The sequence below is a fragment of the Mastomys coucha genome, unplaced genomic scaffold (assembly GCF_008632895.1).
Source record: "Mastomys coucha isolate ucsf_1 unplaced genomic scaffold, UCSF_Mcou_1 pScaffold13, whole genome shotgun sequence".
Taxonomy (NCBI): domain Eukaryota; kingdom Metazoa; phylum Chordata; class Mammalia; order Rodentia; family Muridae; genus Mastomys; species Mastomys coucha.
The window spans coordinates 16,951,305-16,977,593 of record NW_022196895.1 but is presented as its reverse complement, the minus strand read 5'-3'; the positions used below and the strand labels follow the sequence as shown (position 1 = coordinate 16,977,593).

The 26,289-nt window shown below is 42.2% G+C and overlaps 1 protein-coding gene across 1 annotated transcript in view; it reads right to left on the bottom strand.

Moving 5' to 3' along the window:
- Positions 1-417: 417 nt before the first annotated feature.
- The window catches only part of Dsg2 (desmoglein 2), a 42,878-nt gene continuing 17,006 nt past the window's right edge, over positions 418-26,289 (bottom strand). The window contains exons 4-15 of the mRNA XM_031365052.1: positions 25,919-26,080; positions 25,640-25,784; positions 24,329-24,495; positions 21,880-22,017; positions 21,600-21,785; positions 18,172-18,437; positions 16,731-16,873; positions 16,219-16,446; positions 13,982-14,209; positions 12,288-12,409; positions 9,944-10,276; positions 418-3,557 (exon numbers count right to left, since the gene is read on the bottom strand). Of these exons, the coding sequence (XP_031220912.1) occupies positions 2,538-3,557; positions 9,944-10,276; positions 12,288-12,409; positions 13,982-14,209; positions 16,219-16,446; positions 16,731-16,873; positions 18,172-18,437; positions 21,600-21,785; positions 21,880-22,017; positions 24,329-24,495; positions 25,640-25,784; positions 25,919-26,080 (3,138 nt within the window). The 3' untranslated portion in view covers positions 418-2,537. The remainder of the gene's footprint in view (positions 3,558-9,943; positions 10,277-12,287; positions 12,410-13,981; positions 14,210-16,218; positions 16,447-16,730; positions 16,874-18,171; positions 18,438-21,599; positions 21,786-21,879; positions 22,018-24,328; positions 24,496-25,639; positions 25,785-25,918; positions 26,081-26,289) is intronic.

The following is a 26,289-nucleotide window of genomic DNA, read 5'->3' as shown; positions in this document are numbered from 1 at the left end:
AAATTTAATTTAGATAATAATAAAACTAGTCACAAATTTATGATGGTTCAACTGCAGAGTGCTGCCAAAGTGACATGCGTTTGCTCCAAACTGTATTACAATATTAGGTGGGCTGGGCATATTAACTACATGTCTAGTTTACCAGATTTTCAGTTAATCCTGGGTTGATTGGGGTAGAATTCCATCCCATGTCAAGAGTCCAGCGTTTAAGCCACTGGATGTACAGTAAAAGACTATTCAATGTAACTACCCTTCTTAGGAGGATTAGCAATACTCTTCCAAAGAGACTGGTTGGACCAGCAAAGCAGATCATATTAAATAACAAAGCCCAAGAAACATCTGCCTTCCGGAAGCTCTTTTTACCACACAGTAACACTCCTTGTAAAATATCAGTAGGAAGACATGGAGAGAGGTCACTCTGAAGGACGGTGGACTTTTTATTAAAATATTTTACATGGATACACACACAAATGTAATCCCCCCTCCAAGAAACAAATGTAAAAACTAATGCAAATCACCGTTTGAGGAACAAGAAAGATCATACCCTGTACAAAAGAGCAGTGGCGCCTCACACCCACCCACAGAGGGAGCTCAAGCTTGAGTTCTAGCTTTTCTTTTTAGCACATGGGATGTATTTATAACTCCACACTGTAGTGTGATTCCTGCTGCACACTTGGTAAGATAACATCAGCTACAAAGGAAATGAAAGCAAGATCCCCACAAAGCTTACTTTGTAGAAAGTAAACAATTCCAGATCCTAGGAATAAGGTGACCTCTGTCCCACAGAGCAGACCATGCATAAAACCACTTCATGCATCACAGTTAAGGTGCACAGTATAACATTTTTTTTCACAACACAATTCATGTAAACAACATTTTTAAAAAAGTTTACAAAAATATGAGTAGAATTTCATTTTCCTAGCAAAATATCCAGAAATTTGATGGTTTTCAACATTTTTTTGGGGGGGGGGTGGGAAACATAAATATAAATTATGACTGATATATACATAGGTTTTGAAACATTATTTTTAGGAACAAATTTTTATTATATAATACTTTCCATTGATGTTCTATAAAATCCAAACAACAACTTCCTTAAAGAATCAAGGCAAGGAAGTTGAGTGAAATTGGACTAATTACTCAAGGGTTTTTATGATAAAATATTTACTTCATGTATATCAAGTCATGACTAGCCAATTACTTTCAGATATGAAGGTGGTAAAATTCATAATTCATAATTATTGAACTACTGAGTCTTCTTGATATTTGACTAATCGTAAAAGAGTGGTTTATGGAACTTATCTTGATCCGTAGATACTGGCTTGGGTCCTGTGAGAGGCACTGAGGATGGAAGGCAGTCAATGGCAAGAGGGGAATATGGCGGCTGTGAGAGGCACTGAGGATGGAAGAGTGGAATATGGCTGCTCACTAACCACACTCCACTGTGAGTGCAATGTCTTTGGAGTCCATTAGAGATCATCAGATCCCCTGAGTTGGAATTAGAGGTGGTTGCAAGCCTTGAACCACAGTATGTGGACATCAGAAACTGTAGTAGGGTTCTCTGCAAGAACAGTAATGTGCTCTTAACCACTTGGTCATTTGTTCAACCCCTCAGTGCATTAACTTGTAGCTAAGAAACAAATATACGATGAGCTTTTTCTTCATAGTGTACTATCACATTACAGAAAAGTTCACTAGGCATTTTATCCTGGATTATTGCTAGTATTTGCTGTTGTTTGTTTTGTGTTTTGAGACAGGGTTTTTCTATGTAGCTCTGGCTGTCCTGGAACCCTTTATATAAACCAAGTTGGCCTAGAACCCAGAGAGATTTGCCTGCCTCTTGAGTTCTGGACTAAAGGCCTGCACTATCACACTTGGCTATCCTGGATTATAAAACTAATTTGAAATGCTAAACATTTTAATGACCTTTGATAAATAAGGATAAATATGAAGTCATTTTTTAAGCTCACAGGATTATGCTATGTGCAGAGAAACACACAATATGTATTCTTATCCTGAAAGTGTTCTAAACTCTGTCAACTTTACACAATTAGAAAGGGCTCCAGTGGTATACTCAGGGTTCCAGTGTTAAAGTGAACCAGAAACTGGAGATGAAGGCCCAGAGTGGAGCTGTGTCTCTGGGAGGATGTGCTATTTGGTATCTATAACCTGTGTGGTCCTGTAATATAAGGGGTAGAACTATCCCTGCTGAATAGCAAAGACCCATCCTTCTTGATCAGATGAATTAGGTCCTCTGCTTTAATTTGGTAAGTTCTTGGAACTCAGTTTTATGTGTCCCATTTGTGAGGATTGCTTGCACAGTGCACTAAAAGGCACTTACTAGCATCTTAACTCCATCCCCCAAATAATCACAGCGCATTATTATACAGCCCTACCTGAGACACAGTGTCTTTGGCATGTCAAAGAGTTTTCCCAATGTGCAAGTCTTTGTGTGGCTCATAGAACAATAGGGGCATGGCCACACACATCCAGTGAAAGCTAGTTAAGCTCAGGATCAGACTGCGGCTGGCTTCTCTTTAGGAGTAAGAATGTTGCACGGTGCTATGCTTGGTGACCCTGGTGGAAGATGTGGTTATAGTAGAATTGGGATGACCAGATTCCTCTAGATCTAAACTGGGCACAGGGCCCATGCCTCCCACGCTAGAGAGCATGGTCTTCCTAGCCTTGACGGAGGTTTCACTGGGAATCTGGTAACTGGACTGCAGAGTGGAAGCAGGAGTCAGTATTTCTGTCACGGTGACATTCTGTCCTCCTGCTGCCACGCTGGGCATTGCCAGAGTAGGTTGCACGCCTGAGCTGGGAGCAAGGATGCTCTCTCTTTCCCTCACCATAACGTACTGTGCATCTTTCAGATGCTGGGTGACCTCAAGGGGCTTAGGGATGCCCCCATTAGGCTGGATCACTCGTTCGGTAACGAGGACATTCTCTTCATTGGCATACTGCTGATCCACCAAGGTGGAGGCGGGAGCATACACCCTCTCTGTCACAATAAGGCTCTGTGGCTGTCTGGGAGCCAGGATCACAGTGCTGGGTGGCACCACTGAGCCTGTGGCATAGGAAGTTTCCGTCACTACAATATTACCGGAAGCCACAGGATCAGGTGGTGGTCCTGCCTTCTGCCTCTGCCTGGAAGACACAGAACTCTCAGTGAGAATTTCCTGCGTGACTTTCTCTGTGTGCGCCTCATGCAGAGGTCTGGGGGCTGGGAAGCCACTATTAGAGGAGTACGTGCTCTCCGAGCTGGTCGTTACTTGCTCGTAGTGTGAGCCAGGAGCTTCGCTCACGCTTGCTTTTTTGACTGGCTTTTGCCTCTGTTCAGTGTCCACATCCATATCGATCTTTTGACCTAGGCAAACTTCAGCTAGGGTCTTGAATTTAAGCCCCAGGTCATCCAAGAACAGGTCATCGAGCTCTCCATCGATAAAACTGCAACACCCTACGGAGCCTCGGAGAGAGTCCGTGTCTTCCTGAGAGTAAATGAGAAGGCAGTCTTTGGCCATGTGAATGTCGTCTTCCCCAGCGTAGGAGGCCGCTTTCTAAACGAGAATAAGAATGGAGACAGATCATTACCAGCGCAAATGCACTTAAAAACTGGCTTGATATTTTATTGTTATTATACACAAACTGAAAAAAATTGAGTCTAATTACAAAAAGACATAAGAGAAACACAATCAAGCCATCCTACATCATGGTTGGGATGTCATCTCACAAAATATTAATACAAAAGATGAAAAAAAGGTGGAGTACAACTTCAGATTAAAAGTGAATAGTGTTTTAGTAACCCAGTTACACACTGAATAGAAAATGTGATTGCTTTACAAGACTGCCATTGTTCTGGAACTGATCAGTGTCTAAACTGAAATATACATTGTATCAATTTTAAGTTTCTTATTTTGTTAGGTATACTGTGTGTAATAAAGAATATGCACACTGTATTTGTAGGCATACACGTGTTTATAAGAGTGATGAACAAAATGGAAAAACCAAATGGAAAATAATGCCAAATGCCAATTGGTGAAAATCTGTGTACACAATGGATATGCTTGAAATCTCTCCTTGAGACATGATTTTAATGTATTCCAGGCTAGCCTTGAATTCTATGTGCAGCTGAGGATAACCTTGAACTCCTGGACCTTCTTGCCTTAGCCTCTCATGTTCTAGGATTACAGATATGAGTCTCTTACTTACAGCCATTGACTCTTTGGGCAGTCTTGTGATAGCTTTGAAATTCTAGTTCTTTCTTTGTGTGTGTGTGTGTGTGTGTGTGTGTGTGTGCGCGCGCGCGCGCGCATTGAACACAAGAGGTTTAAGCTCCTTTACTGGGTAAAGTATCCTTGCAATGCAACCAGACCAATTTAAATTTTTGTGGTACCAAAATTAATTCAACCATGCCAACTGGATCCAGCCAGCTGACAATGCTGTTTCCTTACAGCCTTGCTGACTTCCTGTCTACTCCTTTCAACGTCTGACTGTAACTGTGGGTTTGTCTATTTCTCTAGCAGTTTTTGCTTTAAGGCTTTGGATTGCTGTCATAAATTACTGACATGTTGGAGTGTTATATTTCTGCATGAATTGACTAGTTTCCATTCTGAAATAAAATAAATCCTTTTGGTTCTGTCTAGTAATGAAATGTATTCTAGGATAAATTTTGTCTTATCTCTAGTCCTATTTTCAATTGCTAATCTCAAGCAATGACGTGATCACCTTTTGTGTAACTCTTTCAGGGATTCATGTGTGTGAGTGTGAGCGTGTGCATGTGTGTGAATTCTGTCCAGAGTCACAAGTTTATCATATAAATTACAAAAATGTGGAGCTAGAAACATGGCTTAGTGAGGAGCACTTGCTGCTCTTCTAGAAGATGCAGGTTTGATTCCCAGCACCCACATGGCAGCACAGAACCACATGTACCTCCAGTTTCAGGGTTTTGGCCCCCTCTTCTGGTAACTACTGGGACTTCACACACACAGCACTCAAAATATGACACACATGCAGTCAAAACACCATACACATAAAATCAATACCATTAAAACAAACAAACAACCCCCACCCCAAACAAAAATGTAAGTGGATTTATTAGCCTGAGTGTTTTTATATGATCTCTGTCTTCCTTCCCGTGTTTATTCCTTGGAAACCTGCTTTTGCAGAGGGGCTGTATTTTCTGACCCATGGTCACTTATCATAGTCACATGACTTTCTTTGACGAAAGAAATGCAATTGTGAAGGGGGCAGAGTCTGAAAGAGCCTGTGATGATTAATCTTCATTACTGACTTGACTGGATTTAGAATTGCCTTGGCAACACACCTCTAGGGGATCTATGAGGCAGTTTTCAAAGAGGTTTGAAAGGGGAGGGCTGAGTCACTATCATAAATGTGGGTGGCACCATTCCAAGGGCTGGGGTTCCAAACCAAATAAAAAGGAAAGCAGAAGAGAATCAGCTGAGAATCAGCTTTTGTTTCTCTGCTTCCTGCATGAGGACAAATTTGACTTGTCTCATGAGTCCATTACCATGCCTTCTGCACCATGGTGGTCTGTCATTAACTTCTCAAACCATGAGCCCAGATAAATCTTCCCTCCTTAAGATGTGTTTATCGTCCAGTCTTTTTGGGCCAGTGCCCTAAGCAGACCTTGGGCACAAATTCTGCAGCCAGTCCCACAACACCCAGAGGAAGCTCCACTCCCAGGTGCTCTAACACACCCAGGATCAGAGGATCAGAGGTGAGGAGGACACAACATCTGTCCCAACACTGGGAATAACTGGGGCCAGCAGGATTCAGGCACTGAAACTTCAACAGATCAGTGGCACTGGTTCCTTCTAGTCTGTCTAGGCTGGTGCCCCGAACAGACTTTGGGCGCAAACTCTGCAGCAAGTCCCATTAATACCCATTGGAAGCTGTACTCCCAGGCACTTTAATTAGCCCAGAATCACAGGATCCCAGAATCACAGGATCACAGAGACAGCTTGACTCTGAGGAGTTCTTACATAACCAGGATCACAGGAAGGACAGGCTCCAGTATGATTTAGCCAGGGCAGGTAGCACTAGAGATAACCAGATGGCAGGAGGCAAGCTTAAAACATAAGCATCAGAAACCAAGGTTACTTGGCATCATCAGAACCCAATTCTCCCACCATAGCAAGTCCTGGACACACCATCACACTGGAAAAACAAGATTCAGATATAAAATCACTTCTCATGATGATGATAGAGGACATTAAGAAGGACATAAATAACTCCCTTAAAAAATACTGGAGAACACAGGTAACAGCTAGAAGCCTTTCAAGAGGAAACACAAAAATCCCTTAAAGAACTACAGGAAAACACAATCAAACAGGTGAAGGAAATGAACAAAACCATTCAGGATCTAAAAATGGAAATAGAAACAATAAAGAAATCACAAAGGGAGACAATCATGGAGATAGAAAACCTAGGAAAGTAATCAGGAGTCATAGATGCAAGCATCACCAACAGAATACAAGAGATAGAAGAGAGAATCTCAGGGGTAGAAGACACCATAGAAAACATTGACACAACAGTCTAAGAAAATGCAAAAAGCAAAAAGCTCCTAACCCAAAACATACAGGAAATCCAGGACACAGTGAGAAGACAACCTAAGGATAATAGGTATAGAAGAGAGTGAAGACTCCCAATGTAATGGGCCAGTAAATATCTTCAACAAAATTATAGAAGAAAAGTTCCCTAACCTAAAGAAAGAGATGCCCATGAACATACAAGACACCTACAGAACTCCAAATAGACTGGACCAGAAAAGAAATTTCTCCCGTCACACAATAATAAAAACACCAAATGCACTAAACAAAGAAAGAATTTTAAAAAGCAGTAAGGGAAAAAGGGCAAGTAACATATAAAGGCAGACCTATCAGAATTACACCAGACTTCTCACCAGAGACTATGAAAGCTAGAAGATCCTGGGCAAATGTCATACAGACCCTACAAGAACACAAATGCCAGCCCAGGCTACTATACCCAGCAAAACACCCAATTACCATAGGTAAAGAAAACAAGATATTCCATAACAAAACCAAATTTACACAATATCTTTCCACAAATCCAGCCCTACAAAGGATAATAGAGGGAAAACACCAACATAAGGAGCAAAACTACACCCTAGAAGAAGCAAGAAAGTAATCTTTCAACAAACCCAATAACTCCACCTCTAACAACAAAAATAAGAGGAAGTAACAATTACTTTTTCTTAATATCTCTTAATATGAAAGTTAATATTACCAACTTATCCTAATCGATTCAAATTCAAAAACATGAGGAATTGAAAATTTGTTGGCTATCATCTGGTGGTCTAATTTGGTAATTGGAGAAATAGGTCCAATATTGTACAATCCATATACATTTTTTGCATGTTTGTACCTGACAGTGTCTTGCCGGGTATCACATAATGGTCTTGAAATCATGCTTCTCCTATCTCAGCCTCTCTATTAGTAGGATTGTTTATTTCATGTTTTTTACACTATACTATGGCTTTCAGAACAGCTTACATATTTCAAAAGTATTTATACAGCCTAAAGAAAAGTAGACAATCAACTTGGGAAGTGGCTTGTAAGAGAACAACAAAGAGTGAGACTGAATGCTTTGCTTGATGTTTGTAACTATTTTATCAAGTTTGAAGAGAAGAACTTTATAAGTTACTCTTTCTCTGAGATGAATGCTTTTTCAAATTATCACAGCCAATGAACCAGATTCTTACCCTCACCTAATGTCTGTGCCACCCTCCAAGCAGAACCATTGTTCATTGAAACAGTTGGTGAATGACTTTACGGATAGACGATCTTAATACACACACCATTTCTTAAATGAATGTAACCTGTTCTCTGTGGGCTGAGAATGAAGTCACTCACTCCAGTCAAATAGCATTGACCATAGCAGAAAACCTGTATCCAAAAATCATGCCTACAATTCATTTCTTGGCACAGCAGAACTGTTAACTCTTAACTTAGCTACTAGGGAGGTAAACTCCTTTGGTGATGTGAGGGTCATTGAAGTATACAGTCGTATTACAATGAACTCCAATGTCTAAGAATTGTTCTTATTTTGGGCTTGTACCACAGTAAGATCCAAGATTTTAAACTCTACTAAAAACCAACCAACCAACCAAACAAACAAAGACTTATCTATTTATGCCCATTAAAAAAAAAACTAGTAGTGATGTATTATTTTAAAATATACAGCTAATTTGTTTGGAGTTATTTAAAACATATTGAGAAAAACCTATGTATTTTCAGTATTGTTGCATACAAGCATCTACATAAGACTGTTTATTGATTGTTTTATATCAAACAACTTTTATACTACTCATTTTTATTGTTACAATATTTTATAAACTTTAAAGAATATGACAAAATTTAAAAAAGGTATTGCAGATATTGAAGGGGGGTCTCTGGGAGGAGTTGGGGTACAAAAGGGAAAGAAGAATGTGATGTAATTCTATTTACTTAAAATATATTTTTAAATGTTAACAAGTTCAGATAAACTGAAATTATGTATCTGTTCTCATAATGCAATAAAACTTAAATCAATTAAATAAGAAAGATATGTGTGTCAGGGGCTGGAGAGGTGGCTCAGTGGTTAAGAGCACTGGCTGCCCTTCCAGAGGTCCTGAGTTCAATTTCCAACAACCACATGATGGCTCACAGCTACCTATAATGGGATCTGATGCCCTCTTCTGGTGTGTTTGAAGACAGAAGCAGTGTACTCACATACATAAAATAAATAAATCTTAAAAAAAAGAAAAACGATGTGTTTGTCAGGTGCTTGATCCCAGTAAGGAGACACATAGACACCAGAGCTGATGCCTGGCTCTGTCATTGTCATTGCAGATGCCTGGCTCTGCCACTGTCATTTGTCCTGTGCTACAAGATGGCAGCTTCCCTGGCTCAGTCTGCTTTCTTAGTGTGCATATTACAATCAAGATGACACAGAGCAGAGCAGGAACAAACTGACAGGTGAAAACATGAAGAAAAAGGCCTTTGTAAGAACTAAGCAGATTGTGGGGCCATTTGTTACCACCGAGTAACTTAGCCACCACTGGCTATTTTAATGGGTCCCAACTCTCTTTCTTATTGCCTGCAAACACAACTCAAAATACCCCATAAAACTTCCCCACTAACTGCATCCCTTACAAAAGCCCATTTAGTAATCTAGAATCTCATATTTTGATATAAACGTCACCGTCCATAAATGTGGGGCAGTAGTCTGTTCAGGCAACCTGGGCCCAGTATAAGTCTGGAACCCTGATGACCCTGTGGGCAATAATTTCTGCCTTCAAGGGATGGAAGGAGTTTGACCATGACTCCTGGGATTCTGACTCCTGTTTCAGTCACAACCTCTCACAGCAGCCCCCGCAGGAGATGTATGTTCTGTCATGTAAACAATGCCCCAAGCCCCCAGCACTCCAGCTGGACCCTACCCACAGTCATGTACCACAGCCAGGAATGCCCCACCCCACAGACAGATAGCCCTGCCTCACAATATAAGGGGTGGTTTCCCCCCTCACAATATAAGGGATGGTTTGCCCCCTCCTCTCTCTCTCTCTCTCTCTCTCTCTCTCTGTCTCTCTCTGTCTCTGTCTTTGTCTCTCTCTCTCTCTGTCTCTCTCTTTCTGTCTCTCTCTCTCCTCTCTTGCTTCCTCTCCTGCTCTCTTGCCCTCCTCTCTTTCTTGCTCTCTCCTTTGTCTTGCTTCCTCTTCTGCTCTCTTCCTCTCTTCCTCTTGCTCTCTCTCTTCTTTTCCTCTCCTTCCTTTCTTTCTCCACAGTCATGGCTGGCTTCTTTTCTCTTTCCTATAATAAAATATCTCACGATTATGCATTGCCTCTTTTTAACTAATGCTGTCGTGTAGCCCCAGCATCAGCAGTAGAGAGACCCTGCCTCACATATAAAAATCGGTGCTTACCTCTGTGAAGTAACTTCTTAAGAATTCCTCATTCATGGCAACAGCTCCTCGAGCCCCATTCATGTCTCTGGAAGCCCCTGTGGCTCTTGTTGTCCTTGTGGTTTCAGTGGTAGCGATGGCTCCTGATGTCTTTACATGGTGAGTGGCCCCAACAGTGAGGAGGCTTCTGTGTTCTTCCCATCTTCCGTCAACCTCAGACAGCTCATGCTGCCCTTTGATAACAGAAGCTGAGCTACTGCCTCTCACCACACCTTCCTTGGGCATTGCACCTCCTACGACGCCTCTCACTGCTGGGCTCTCTGCACGATCAGTTACCAGAAGCGATGGCACCACCTAGGGGTGAACACAGCTCAGAAATGAATCCGGAGGACAAAGGGTCAGTGTGTACTTGGCAGGAAGATGTGAGCTAAGTGGATGGAGTGAGAGAGGAGCTACTTCCTCCTAAGCAAATCAGGAAAACAGCTGGGAATCAGGGATGGGGGACATATCCACTGGAATCTTGTAAAGGATTTCTTCTTCCTATTTTAGAGTTGACTACAGCTAGAGGAGAACACAAAGCCCAGATTTCTTTATGTGGTCTTCATTCACCCTCTTAACTAGAACCAATGGCACCCACCTTCCCTTTAGAGTTTTATGTGATGGTTACAAAACTGAAATTTCATCTGGACACATGGTCATTCAAAATAAAGAGTCTACTTCCAACCTTCCATTGCTACAAGATAGAGTCTCTTGCCTTCTGACCAGAGAGGACCAAAAAATATACACCTTGCAGAAAATGTGCCTACAGAGAAGTTCATGATGTCTCAGCTGCTTGCTCTAGTATGAGGACAGGAGCTAGAGTCTGGGAGGAAACCCATCTGTGGAGGAGCAGGAAGAGGGTAGAATGGGGGCATGTGCTGAAGGATCTCCATGTTGATCAATCCAGTTATTTTTATCTGTTTGTTTAGTTGTTTGAGGGAAAATCTCACTGTGTAATCTAGACTGGTCTTGAATTTGTGACTGTTTTCCATTAGTCTCCCAACTACTGGGGTTATAGGGTTGTGCTGCAGTTTGAATACGAAATGCCCCCATGGGCTCATGTGTTTGACTACTTGGTCCTCAGTGGGTGGGATGCTTTGAAGGATTGTGGAACCATTAGGGGTAGGAGCTTCACTAAAAGGAGTAGGATCACTGCAGGTAGACCTTGGGGTTTTCTAGCATGACATCGCTCCCTGTCTGTTCTCTGCTTCCCAACTGTAGATGCAATGTGACCAGCTTCTTCACACTTAAGCTACCAAGTCTTCCCTGCCATGATGGATTGTATCTCTCAAGAAATGTGTCTTTCCTCCCTTAACTTGCTTTGTCAGTCTATTGTGTCCATAGTAACAAGGAAAGTGATGGACATGGAGAGTCACCATGTTCTCCTTTGGTGACATTCAGGCTTCCTGACACTTGATGTTGATACATATATCTATCCTCCAGGAAACGGAACTTGTGGCAGATGAAGAGGAAAGACCTAAGGTCAAGACATAATGGAGAGATGGGGGAACTAACTATTAAGCAATAGAAAAAGGGATTTGGGCATACTTTGTAAACACCTTGGGAGTTGGGAGTTTACCCCTGTCAGCTAAATATACTGAGAATGAAAGTGGATCCAATCCTGGCATTGAAATGACTGTTTAATAATGGGTGTATTCCCTGTCCTTTTGCTCTACATAGCTTGGATCACCGGCTGACTTTTGATCTGCGTTCTCATTAGCACAGGACACACCACAGTTTAGTCAAAGCCTTTCCACTCCGCTCTGGCCAACGGAAGAGGCTATGCTTGAACCTGTTTAACCAGGGCATGTGCATGAGATCTGATGACTAGTGCTCTGTCTTCAGCGTCACACTACAGCAACATCAACACAGGTTTCTGTGACCTTGAAAGTTATAGGGCTTTTTCCTCACCAGCAAGCAAATGGTCAGTTTTGCAATGGACAGCACTTGGGTCCTTCAATTTCATTGTGACAATGTCAGATCCTACAGATGTAGGACTCAGTCCTACAGACACTGTTACTTCTTAGATGCCAAGGACTTTAAGAATTGAATGCCAGCTCTTAATGTGTATATTTCACAACTTAATCGCTGTGCCAGTCTTTCATGATGAAAACTGTTGCCAATGCCCTCTAAGTAAGACACCTCTAAACTTGTAAAAGAAGCTGGTGGTTCACAGCTGTAATCCCCACACTCGGGAGTCCAAGGCAGGATGATTGTTTTGAGTTCAAGGCTAGTCTGAGTTACAAAGTGAGATTGTCCAAACTCCCCCATGTCCCCCAATAAAATCAGACCAGTAGCAGATCACATCACTGTCTGATGAACTGACCTTGTCCTCAGGGGGTGCCCCTTCATTATTCCAAGGATGCAGCATCTCTATGGTCCCAGGAATGGGGGTGAAGCCTTTGGCGCCCTCTCCGCAATGGCATATCAACAACAAGAGCGGCACCACTGTACAAAGCAAAGTGGAGTCAGAGGTCCATTTATCAGCTAAACCCACGTCATTTAGAACTCACATCTGATTTCTTGAAGCCCAGTCTTCCCATATTTGAAGCTTTATTTTTCTGTGTTCCGTCTTTTTCACTCTGGTCCAACCTTTCTGACCTTGCCTTGGTTGAATTACACCAAAGCCCAGAGGCAGACAGAGTCCTCTGACTCAAAGGTCAGAGCCTGTCTCTGGCCCCTGAGCAGAATTCTGTGATTGGATGAGATCATTTAAACCTCTGCCTCCATTTTTTTTTTTTTTTTGTAAGTCTATTGTCTAAAAGACGCACAGGGATCAAAAGCAGTCAAGAATGGTGGCACATGCCTGTGATTCCCCCAGTACTTAGTAATTCTCCCATGCTTGGGGGGTTGAAGCAGAAGGATTGTTGTGAGTTTGAGGCCAGCAGGAGCTACCGAGTGAAACCTTGCCTCTAAAGCCCCATCCAAAGAAAACAAGGCATGCATTTGTGTGTGCCTGTGTATGTGCTTGAGCACACACACACACCTGGGAGAAAAAATAAACAGAATAAAACATACTCTAGACCATCAAGGGTATTGTATTTTATCTGAGAGTGGGGATTTGCGTAAGACCTGACTGATTCTTCACTTTATCTTTGACTTACCCAAGTAATATTTTCTTTTCTTTGCTTGCATTTATTTATTTATTTACCTATTAATTAATTAGATAGGGTATTATATAGCCCAGGCTGGCCTTGAATTCAGTATATAACTGAGAAAGATCCTGAACTCCAGACCCTTTTCCGCTCACTTCCTGAGTTCTGGGGTCACAAATGAGTTGTACCATCATATCTAGTTTTACATAATTTGGAGGTTGAGCCCAGGCATGTCACATAAGCACTCTACCCACGGAGCCACACACCCAGCTCCTAAGTACTGTTGTTAAAAACCAATAGTAATCAAATGTCATAGGCTGAGTGCCAGGTTAGACTTCAGGGAAGCTGAGGTGGGAAGACAGGGCATGGAATCCCTGGATCAAAGAGGCATACCCGACTCCATGGTGAGTCAAGACAAGTAAGTCATGGTCAAACAGACCTGATGGGCTAGAGGTCCCTTGTAAACTGCTGGGTTCTGTGCAGTTAACTAGGCATCTATAAGTATCTTTAATAGGCTTCTCCTCTTTCCATGGAGATAACCCGGGCTGTCTTGAAGGTGGTAATCTACCTAAGTTCAAGTACAGCGCAACTGCAGGGAATGCCAGGTCTTTGGCCTTTCTGCCAAAGAAGGACAGGCAGGACTTGGCCTTTCTGCCAAAGAAGGACAGGCAGGACTGGCTGGGCACAGCTTCTTATTGTGAGGGCACATTGAGGTGCTTAGGAAAGGGTGGACTGCAGTGGGGGGCTGGCCAGAGACAAGCCAAGCAGCCAAGAGTAGGTGGGGGCATAGGAGACTTTTTGATGGGTATCAACTGTGTTTGTAAAAATAACCTTATATCCACACAGCACATGCGCGTGGCAAGTTCTTTCTGAAGATCTATTAACACTACTCAAGGCATTGGGAACACTGGCTCTGAAGACTTACGGAGCAGGAGCAGGAGTGCCAGAATCATGAGAGCGATCGCTGCAGGGCCCAACCCGACGTAGTTGTCATACTGTGCGGCCGCACAGCCACCACCCTTCAGACACTCGCACACGGTGAGCTGAAGGACCTGCTTCTCCGGGCAGCTGTAGCCCTGGCTGTCGGAAATGAGGAAGGGAATCTCACTTCTCCCGAGCTTCCGCTCGCTTTGCTGCAGCAACACACTGGTACCTGCCAGAGAGGAGACGCGAGAGAAGGAAAATGAGCGGCTGCTGAGGGAAGGGAAATTAATTCACAGAAAGGGTTTTAGTGTGCCCCCCCCGGGGGGGGGAGCTTTATTTCTCTCCAGCTTCTTCTGGCGCTCATTCTCAGTGCTCACCAAAAATGTGCCCACACAAAAGATTAACTAGAAGAAGGTCGGGGTTTTCATGATTAGATTAGCTAATGTGTGTGGTCCATCAAATGCCAGGAGCAACCACCAGTCAGTACTCCTCCAGTCAGTAGGAATGCAACGATACACAACGTTTCTGTGAAGAACATTTTCTGTCAATGACATTTGTGTTACCAATTATTAAAGAGGAAGCTATCAAAGTAGTTTTTAAATGTAGCAGAAACTGTCTGATGTAGTCACCCCCAGTTCGGATACTTTTCAGGATAAGCCTGTCTTATTTTTATCTTGGTCTTTTCTTTTGTGACAGTCCTTTCTCTCTCTATGCCTATTGTTTTGTTTCTTTTGTTAAAAAGTTTGGTAATGGCATTTCATGTTATTTAAACAAACATTTTAATACAGTGAGAGACACATGAAAAAAGACAAAGGAATATACATTAGCACCTGGAAGTTGAGGCAGGACAACAGCAGGGTTTGATCCTGTCTCAAAAACAAGCAAATAGAAACAGTAACAACCCCCCCACCTCCTCCCCCACCCCCAAGTTACATTTATTTATTTAGCATGGACGCGGCTCTGTGTGTTCCAGTACCACGGTCAGCATGTGGAGGTCAGAGGTAGGTACTGGGTGTGAAGCTCATTGGTCAGACTTGGCACAGAGGACCTTCACCCACTGGGCTGTTCTTTGAGACAAGGCCTTGCTTTGGAGACCCGGCTGGTCTGGAACTTAATGTGTGGTAATGGCTAATCTCAAACAATCCCCTCGCCTCTGCCTCCTAAGTACTAGGATTGTGAGAACCATTTGTATGTGTGTATTACAAAAACAAAATCAAAAAACCAAAAACCAAAAACCAAACCAAAAACCAAACCTAACCAAACAACATCAACAAATAGCAGAAAAACTGAATAAAATCTTTCTCTGAATTATTTTAAGGTAAGCTATAGATAGTTGCTGACAACTGTGTTGTAAACCTTTCTGAAATGAATACTGCTTGCTACATAGTCTTCTGGGTAGAATTTTCTGCATTTGAGACTGTCCCAAAGACACCCAAAAGATCCCATCAAGAAGAGGACTGTGTGCAAGATACAGGCACTTGACTGCATCTACCAGCATCGGGTTAGCACATCTGTCAGACCCTTTTGTCAAATTGTTTCCACCACAGTCTAGCTTTGAGCCTTTCAACAAGTTGCTACACCCTAGTTAGACCAGCATCCTAGCCCATCATCAGGAAATAATGTTACTGCGCAAGGATTAAGTGAGATATTGTATGAAGAGAGCATGGCATGCAATACATGCTCAATAAATGTGATTTTAAACAGGATTGTTATGAACACACTTCACAAACATGTAGTTGCTGTACACAGCAAGGCTGCAGTTTCCTTAGCTTGTTAAGACAGAAGCGCTTGGAAGGTTACTTGGAGTAACTCAACCTTCTTTAAGACTAGCCAGGCCATCTTAAATTTCCACAGGTCTACATGAGGAGCTAAGGAACTATTTTAGGAATAGAGTTCAACCCTCTTTTTATTTCCTCCTTAAAGACTACATTGGGGATGCACTGAAGTATAATTTGATAGAAGATACATGGTCTACATTATCATTACGACTACTATTTTTGGTTCAGGGTCTCACTGTGTAACTCTGGCAGGGTTGGAACTCCTGATGTGGACTACTCTGGCCTTGAACTCACAGAGCTCTCATGGAGGGCTCACTGTGCTGCCTCCCAGCATCAGGACTCTTTCATAGTGTGCCACTCACGATGCCTGGCCTAAAACTATCCTGGAAGTTATACTGGAATAAAATGTGAAACTCTTAGTTATCAATCATGCTTACTGTTTAGCCGTTGATGTACTTACTTTCTTGGCGGGTTATTTTCCACTTCTGTGCTGTTCCTGGAGGCTGGTCAATGATGGAGAAGCTGAATGGCCCACTGTTCTGGGGCCCATCCAAATCCTCTGCAGTGACATTCACGTATGGTTCATCCTCACAGACACTCCGTACTGAGTCCACCAGTATGGGACAATTGTCGTTGGTGTCTTCAACAGTGATAACGATGGTGCCAGTGATGGTTTTTTGAGGATGATCTTGAAACCAAGTGGGAGAGGGTTCAGACTTCTAAGTGCATCACTGACCATGGACACAGTTTCAGTACAGAAGCCGATCAGATAAAGGGTGAGTGCTAAGCACTGAGGACCCCTCCTATAAGCTGGCTCTCAGGCTCCTAGCAGTGCGAAGTCACTAAATAAGCAAGAATGTGCATGCAGGCCTAATCACTGATGAGAACACCAGTCAGGACAAACACTTCTGGTGGTGGGAGGTAAAATCTAAACGCATTCATCCACGAAAAACATCTGTTTATGACACTTACCTTTAGATATAGCCACAACCTTTACAGTGTAGGTACCATTTTGGACATATCTAGATTCAAAGTCAGGAATCTTTACAAGCTTAATCTCTGAAGTGATGGAGTCCACAGAGACCCAGTTGTCAACGTCTTGCACTTTTACGTATCTGTTACAATACAAACACGAAATTAATTTTAAATTCTGGATACACTGGAACTAACATCTGTACCTCTCTCAAACTTAACTTTATCCCAGTACATATGGTCATGTTATACACACACTGGGTTTGAATGTCACAAGGCAGGTGGGGCAGGCTTATGCTGTATAGTCTATTGAGATATTGTCAGTATGTAAAAATAACTTAAAAAGTTAGTAGTTGACTTAAATGGAAGGAACTAAACATTTTGAAATATTGTATAGTGTTAGGAATGATAACTTTCAAGTAGGATTTATAAAAAAAATGGAATCATTGCGCTCCTGGATTTTTTTCTCTGAAAGCTAGGAAAATCAAAAAGTAGAGAGAATATGCTCTTATTAGGTTTTCAGAATAGTACAATTAGTACTACAGAGTTTAACAAATAAAAATAGAAACACAAGCCAAACACATAAGTCTCTCGGTTCAGCCAATCAAATCAAGAATTCATTTTCTACTAAGTAGCTATTTAAGCACACAAGAATGGGTGGCTAGTTTATAGTAATATTTGTGTACAGTATTTGGAGATTATATACTTGAACTGCATTTTAAGGCCCTTTATTATTGTTTCTAGTAAATAATTATAGAGAGAGGTGAAAGTAGAAGGACCAGGAGTTCAAAGTTATCGTTGGCTACACAGTGAGTTCAAGGCAAGCCTGGGCTAATGATACTGTCTTAATAAACAAATAATACTTAACACTGTAAAAATAAAACTAGAAAAAGCAAATGACAACGCATTTGGATTTTCAATCAAGTACATCTGAATGTCCTGTCAGGAATTTTAAAGTAGGCATTGATTGCCTGACCCATTTTTCCATTTTCATAGCTACTATGTAATAAGGTCGTCTAAGCAGTAAATTTACAAGTCACAATGGCATGCATTAGGTGATGTCACTTAAAGAGCTTTGTAATTAATCTATTCTGGAACTCTGCATTTAGGCTTGATAACAGCTCATGTGGTATCTCCAATTACTGATTGAATAATCAGTACAACACCACACTATGACAAAATTAAAAACATGGTTCTTTTGCTGTCCTTGTTAAGTTTTTAAAAAGAATTTTATTTTAATATTAAATTATATGTAAGTGTGCTTATCTGTGTGTAGATATGTGCAGGTGCCCTCAGAGGCTAGAAGAGGATGTAAGAACCTCTGGAACTGGAACTACAGGTGATTGATTGTGAGCCACGCAAGGTTTTCAAAGCAGGTATTTCATAAAACAGGCATGTAAGGTAATTAAAACCCAGAAATACACTCACAACCATGTCTTACGTTACTTTAGCAGCTTGTCCAGTGTCTTCATCAAAAACTTGAAATTTTCCAATCGGCCGACTGAGGCTGGATCTATCCATGGCCTCACTAGCTCGGACAGAGACTTTACTGCTTTTGAATTGAATGCCTTCAATCACGTTCTGGACCTTGACAGTGATGGGAATGGGCGTGGCCTTGTACTTGCTCATAATGGACTTGTGGAAAGCTGCTTTGTTAGTGACAAGGATACTCAAGTCTAGCTTCTTCATTTCTTCATAGTCTACTTCCTGGAGAGACAAAGTCAGAGTTAATGCTGGGGAACCATAGCACAAGAACACACACAGACACACAGATAGATGTGCGCCCATGCACACACACACACACACACACACACACACACACACACACACATCTTTCTGCCTCTCCTCCTTACATGTTACCTTAAATGGCCTGAGCCACCATGTCTAACAAGCAAGTACTTTCAGTTTATTTTGGTAAAGGTCACAGTTATTTTCAGAAGCATATTTATTTTTAAAGAGCAAAAGTGATTTTTTTTTAAAGGAGAAATTAATGGGCATTTAATGAAATTAATATTCAGTCACATATTCCATGTTTGTTTTTGATAAATGGGGCGATGGAGTACATGGTGTCTGGGCTGGAGAGTTTATGTCAACGGGATACGAGCTAAAGTCATCTCAGAGGAGGGAGCCTCAGTTAGGAAAATGCCTCTATAAGACTGGGCTGTAAAAAGCCTGAAGAGCCTTTCTTAATTAGTGATTGATGGGAGAGGCCCAGGCCACTGTGGTGGTGCCATTCCTGGGCTGCTGGTCCTGGGTTCTATAAGAAAGCAGACTAAGCAATCCACAGAGAGAGAAAGAGAGAAAGTATGCCCAAGAAGAGAAGGAGCAGGAGGAGGAAGAGAAGAAGAAGGAGGAGGAGGAGCAGGAGGAAGAGGAGGAGGAGGACGAGGAGAAGAAGAAGGAGAAGGGAGAAGGAGAAGAAGGAGAAGGAGAAGGAGAAGGAGAAGGAGAAGGAGGAGGAGGAGGAGGAGAAGGAGGAGGAGAAGGAGAAGGAGAAGGAGGAGAAGGAGAAGAAGGAGAAGAAGAAGGAGAAGAAGAAGGAGAAGGAGAAGAAGAAGAAGACGACAAGCCACTTGAAGAGGCCAAAATGTCTGGATATTATAGGGAGGGGCCTCTGATGGAAGGGGAGCCCAGCCATAGGGCTGGAAAGTTCAAGGTTGATGACAGGCTAAGTCAGGTAGGGACCAAGCAATGCTGGGAGAACTTGGAGGTCAGGTCTGGTTTGATATGCAAAATAGGCACCTCAGTCCCTCTGAACCAAGCACCAGCCCCCAAGCTTTATTCCTTTACTTGGAAACTTCCATTTCTTCCCCCTGAAGCTGACTACCGAGGTCCAGCTATCAAAATATTGAAGTCCAGCAATCAAAAACCCCCTTTAGCTCACCTAATTAACATACCCAATTAAAATTAAACACCTAATACGGGGATTAAAATCGAAATCCTAATTCATGGGACTTCCTCTTTTACCTTTATAAACCGACATTTGCCTATGAGCCATGTTTGTCTTCTCTCCGTCCAGAGGCAGTCCTTTGTCTCCTCTGGCAAATATCCCGCCCTCTCTCCCTTGTCCCCCACTCCCCTTCTCCCTAGTCCTCTTTCCTGTTTTTGTCTCTTATTCCCTGCCCTTTGTCCCTCTGGAGCAAAGGAATCTTCGTGCTGAGAACTTGAACTTGGGGTGTCTTGAGTCAACTCCAAGGTTCCCTACAATATCCAAGACATCACATTTGCAGTTTTCTCAATCTGTTGCTTTTCTATAATAATTTTACTTAAAACATTTTGGTCTTTAAGACAGAATCTCATGTAGCCTAGGCTAGCTTCACACTCACTACGTAGCCAAGGACCACCTTCAATTCCACATTCTCCTTCCTATGTCTCACCACTGCGTCTGGTAACGATGATGCTGGTAGCACTAACCACATGACCCGAGCCATACATGCCAGGCAAGCATCCTGCCTACTGAGCATCATCTCTGCCATCTCCAGCCAGCTTTACTCTTTTTCATTTACACCCCTCCTGGTGCAAGTAACTGCGTTTCCTCTTTGTAGATGATTCAACTATAAATCAGGTGTCATTTATCACCTGTTTCTTTCCATGTGTATGTGAATTCTGCCTTCCCACCTGGGGTTGTGTGTATACAATTCATCTGTTCCTGCTGAAACACGGGTGTCCATGGGCTTGTGTGTACACTGGCTTTTGCCACTGGTGGGACCTACAACTCTTGGTTTGAAATTGTGTTTATTTCTATGTAGCAAGTTTGTTTGATTTCTGGTGCCATTACTAATTTCTTCAAATCATAAAAACCCGTCTTCCCTTTAAACAAGGGTTGATGTTTTTAAATGCATATCATAGTTTGTTATTAAGAGTAGAACTGAATCCCCAACTTAGCTTTTTTTCCTATTTACACATTCATCTCACATCATACTTTTAAATTTACCTAGTATACACATTATATATACCACATATATTCTATAATATATATTCCTATGAGTAAACACACATAAGTTGAGAGACACAAGTCTGCAGTTAATTTTTATCTGCAGCTTAATGAAATAGCATTTAAAAGCTGTTGCTTTTCATTTTAAAACCAGGGAAGTCTAATAGTCAATTACAATATATTAATATTACTCCTTATTTTGTTACATAGACAAAGCCATTTTAGGATTTTTGTTTAAAAAGTTCTGTGGAAGTTTTGAGAGCAGAACATATCTATATTTTCTCTCCTTGTTTCTTTCTTTCTAGGACAGGGTCTCACTTTATAACCCAGGCTGGCCTGGAATTTACAATGTAGCCTAGGTTGCCCCTGAAACTTCAACAATCCTCCTTTCAAGTGCTGGGATTATAGGTACAAGTTATATATCCAACCACATTTTAACTTACTTGACACTGGGGATTGAACCCAGGGCCTTACGCATGCTAGGCAAGCCATCCACCACTGAGCTAACCCCTGAATTTCATATATTCAGTACAACTACTTAATTCAATTTGGTCTTCATTGATAACCAGGAAGCACAGGAGAGCAGGTTACTTGTTTTTTCAAACTGCAGCCCTTACAAAACTTGCAAGTAAAATGACAATAGATTTTTCTCCAAAAGGCAAGGAATTGAACCCTGGCCCATCAATCTCATGCTGCCTGGAAGTGTGCCATGCAATGTTCTGTCTGTGTCTGGGATTTGAGTTCCTGATCTGGCTCTGAACTGCAGTGTGACTGCTTCTTTCTGTATGACTTGTGCCAGGAAGGCTGTTCCTGATTCTGAGCAATGCTGGTACCAGTTGATGTCCTTGTAAAGCACCCATGAGAGTATGGGAGTCAAGGCACGTTAGTCTCTCCTATAACCACAGTCCCACCCTGGGTGGACACTCGCAACTTACCTTGACAAGGGTCACAATCCCTTCATTAGTCTTTGTGTCAGTTTCAATGTGGAAATAGCCCCCTTCATTTCCTGATACAAATGTAAAGTTTGCCAGCCAGTTATCGGAGCCCACTTCATCTGCATCGGTCACTTTGATCCGCATGACTTCTACATTTACCTGGTTTTCTTCCACTGTCACCTCATACTGCAGAAGACAAACACAGCTTTTATGAATACAATGATGTATTTTTTTCAGTTGCAGTTCAAGAAATAGCAAGTCTACTGGAAAACGGAGTTACCATTTCATTTTCCACCACAGGTATATTGTCATTGACATCCAGTATACGAATCTGAACTTGAGCCTGTTGCACTGGTTTATCTGTTATCTGCCCGTTACCATCTCTTGCTTCCACCGTCAAGGAATAGCTGCTGTATTCCTGAAGAACAAGAAAAAAATGAAGAAGACCCATCTGAAGTAGACGTTAACAACTCTCGAAGATGCTGTTGTGGTTTTGGTTCACTTTATCTTTAGGAAATGGACTGTGATCTAGTTCATTCATAAGTAACTTCTGTGGTCATCCACTACGGGTGTGGAGATGCCATTTATATTTCTATGCAGCTTTTACAGAAGGGCAGAAAAAGCACGGGGAGATTTGGGTAGCCCTCAATGACGTGTCACTGGGAGCAGTCTTAGGAGATGAGCTCTTCAAACAAAGGTGGGCTGTTCTAGCTGCCGTGTGCTCTGCCCTGGAGGTTAGTGCTTGCTTCTGTTTTGCTCTTATATTTTTCATCCAAGTTAAACACTAAGGCAGGAAGACTTGGCTGTGGGACCAGACTAGAAACATGTCTGACAGATGCCTTGAGATGTCAAAAATGTCACTCAAAACGCTTAAAAAAAAAAATCTCAAACCAAAACTAGTATACCCTTTTCTGGAGGAGGAAGCAGGAGGGACAGAGGTTCCTGGTCGTCCTTAGCTATATGAGAAAACATGAGAACCACAGCACAGCACGAAGCCAGAGAGTAGAAAAAGGAACACTTTTGGTGTATGTGGATTCCTGACTAGCATTACGTTCAGTGTGTCTGGAGTTTCAGGGGCTCAGTGGCCACATCAGTGGGGGAGGGTCCTGTGTGGGACAGAACCACTCAATGGATGGAGGGAGCTGTGTCGCCGAAGCTTTTGGGTGGACAGTTGCTTAATCCTTTCGAACGTCAGTTTCCTTAAGTGTAAGATGGGAATAAGAACTGGATTTGCCTCACAAGGTTTCAGTGTGGATTATCTTGTTTATAAGATACTCCAGGTTAAGTACCCGATAAGTGTCAGCCATGAGTATCAGCTCAAGGGCCACACTTCAGAGGCAGTAGCTTGCTCAAAGAAATACTTCACCACTCCAGTTTTTATGTGAAAGAGCATGCCACAGAAGTTAGGAGTCATGGGTCATATTCTTAAATTTCACAAAGACCTCAATAGGAAGGTTGGCTGAGGTCCTTCCCATGTGAGCAGCTAGTTCTGAAACACGACATAACATATTTGCTTAAGATTTACAAGTGATAACACTGCAGTTATATCAGGATCCCCAACACTTTACCTTTCTATGCTATAAAAATTCTTGTGCCTGTGGCTCTTAAAGATTATTTTCCCTTTGATGGAGACATGAGAGTTAGGGGTTGAGGAGATGACGCAATGGTTAGGAGTACTGGAAGCTTTCTCACAGGACCCAGGTTTGGTTTCTAGTGCCCACAGAACAGCTCACAGCTGTCTTGTAGTTGCTGTCCCAGGGGATGATCTGACACCCTCTTCTGACCTCTGCAGGTACCAGGTATATATATGGTGCCAGACACATATGCAAGCAACACACCAATATACATAAAGCTAAAAAAATTGAAATCAAAATAAAATGTTTGAGAGAATAATCTTTATAGGAAACTGCTCAAATTCTCAATATTCTTTTCTTTTTTTTTTTTTTTTAAGATTTAAAACAAGACCCCTCCCCCCGATCTCTTTCTCTCTCTGGTTTTCCGAGACAGGGTTTCTCCGCATAGCCCTTGCTGTCCTGGAACCCACTCTGTAGACCAGGCTGGCCTGGAACTCATAAATCTGCCTGTCTCTGCCTCCCAAGTGCTAGGATTAAAGGGATGCGCCACCACTGCCTGGCCAAGACTTTTCTCTATCATGAACTTTTTAATTTTGTTTTTGAGACTAAGTCTCACTATGTAGCCCTGGTTGGCCTGGAACTCCTAATTTGGAGGCCAGGCTGGCCTCAAACTCATGGAGATCCAATAGCCTTTTTCTCCAGAGTGATGGGACGAACAGCCTTGTGCTATCGTGCCAGGTATTTATTTTGAAACTGAGTTTCACTACATAGCTAAGGATAACCTGGAACAGATTACGTAGAATCTCAAGGCTAGCCTTGAGCCTGTGGGGAGTTTCCTGCTTCTGTCTTCCAATGACTGTGCTGTGCTCCATGTCTGAATCATGTAGTCTTCATGCCAAGTTTTCCCAATCTGGTGCTAATCCCATTTCAATATGAACACAGCGCACCTCAACTCGGGCTGCTCGTATTCCAAGAGCTCAATAGCATGCTTTGCTAGTAACTGCTATATTGGGCAGCACATCCCTACATAATAATTCTTAGAGTTATTCTATGAGTAAGGAATACAGAGAAAATTAAAATTAGAACATAAAAATTGAGGGAGTGGAGAAACCAGAGAGGGTTAAGAAAAGAGGGTGACGGGTGGCATTAACTTACCTCTCTGTCCAAAATAAAACTGGTCGTATAGATCTCCCCCGTGTCTTTATTTAGGTAGAACACAGGAGTATTGGCAGGCTCCTGAGAGACAATTCTGTAGGAGACTTTAGAATTCAGGGTCTCCGGATCGTCTGCGTCCGTTGCAGTGATTCTCATCACAAGTGTATCTGCCGTTAGGAGTGAAGGTACTGGAAGGTAAGTACGCTTACAAATAGGCCCCTGTTTTATTTATTCTTCCAGCTGTTTCCTGCAAGGACCTGAGGTTCTTATCAGAATTTCACTATACCACTATCAAAAAAGAGATGTCACGGGGTAAAGGCACTTGTTGCCAAGTCTGCTGAACTGAGATCGGTCCTTGGGACCACATGATGGGACAAGAGAACTGAATCTCACAGACTGTCCTCTGGGTTCCATGCATGAAAATAGGAGGGAAAAAGCACAAAAAATAGAAATAAATGGAAACTCGTTATATCAGGGCCACACTTTGGACCTAATAGACTTAGAACCACTCATGCCTCTAGATGCTTATTCAGATGCAAACAAATTAGCAGAAATACAACTATTCTTTTTTATTATGATCAAAGAGAAATCTCTCCTTTGGATCTTAGAGAGAGTACTGAGTTGGACAATGTTGTCAGCATACAGTAAAAATAATAAAAATCAGAGGTCAATGTCACCCGACAGTAGCCCAAAACCAGGAGGCTGCTTGGTTTTGTTCATAAAGTTTTACTGGAACACAGTCCTGTCCATTTTGCATAGTGTCTATAGCCAACTTCCCCTTATAGAGCAGGCTTGAATAGTTCCTATGGAGACCATAACACAACAGTGTGCCAATCTACCATCTTCTCTGAAAGATCATGATTTTAAGGTCTTATAAATTTACAGTAATAAAAGAGGTCCAAGCTTGGAATTGAGGGGTTTATTATTATCATACTTCCAGTGAGTAATACTCAACTTTCACTAAAAGGTAGAATTTTGTATTTCTGTATATGAGGAATAAATGATCTGGTTGTATATCCACCCCCCCCACCCCCGGCCATAAAAGAGAAGGAAAGAAAGGCAAAGAAAAGAAACATATTTTGGTTTGGAGAGATGGCTCAGTAGTCAAGAGCCCTGGCTGCTCTTGCAGAGGAATCAGGATTGGTTTCTAGCAACCATGGATCAGGTGGTGGCTTACAAGTGCCTGTAACTCATTTCAGGGGATCCAATGCCCTCTTCTTGCCCCCACCTGCACCTGGACGCAAGTGATGTGCACACTGACAAGCGCACACATGCCAACACATAGAACTAAAAGAAGAAATCCATTCTTACGTGCTGCACTCAATTCCTCAATGGACCCAACAAAGACCTCCTGGGTGAACACTGGCTCGTTGTCATTGATGTCCAGAACTTTGATGCGTAGTTCTAAGGGCTTCTCTAAGTTGTTTCCACTGGAGTCCAAGGCGTAGCCTGTCAGCTAAATTGCAACATGAACATTAACAGATTTGCTACAGTAAATCAATTGCTATATTATTGTTTTATAACCATAAACCTAATCATAATTATTACCAGAGAAGAACTACAAATAAGCAGACAATTGTTCCTTCTTACCAGAAAAAATGGTGTTTCTTCCCTGTCGAGAATGCTGGTGATGTTCAGCGCTCCCGTGTTTCTGTCGAAGACGAATATACCAAAAGGTGGCTGCGTAATTCCCTTCCCAGTGTACTTGTAGGTGATCTTTATCCCTTTTTCTTCTGCAAGGTCAGAGTGTATCTAACATGAAAAGAACAGAAGAATGCCTCAAGTTAAAACCTTTATAATTTATATGAAAACATTTAATGACAACGTCCTTTGAAGAAGCTGTGGTATGGACAGGAGGCAGGTGGCCTGGTGTCACGGAACCAAGTTCTAATCTTGTCTCAGCACACACTAGGGTATTACACTGGCTAGCTGCTCAGCTTCCCTTGGCCTTGGTTCTCTTT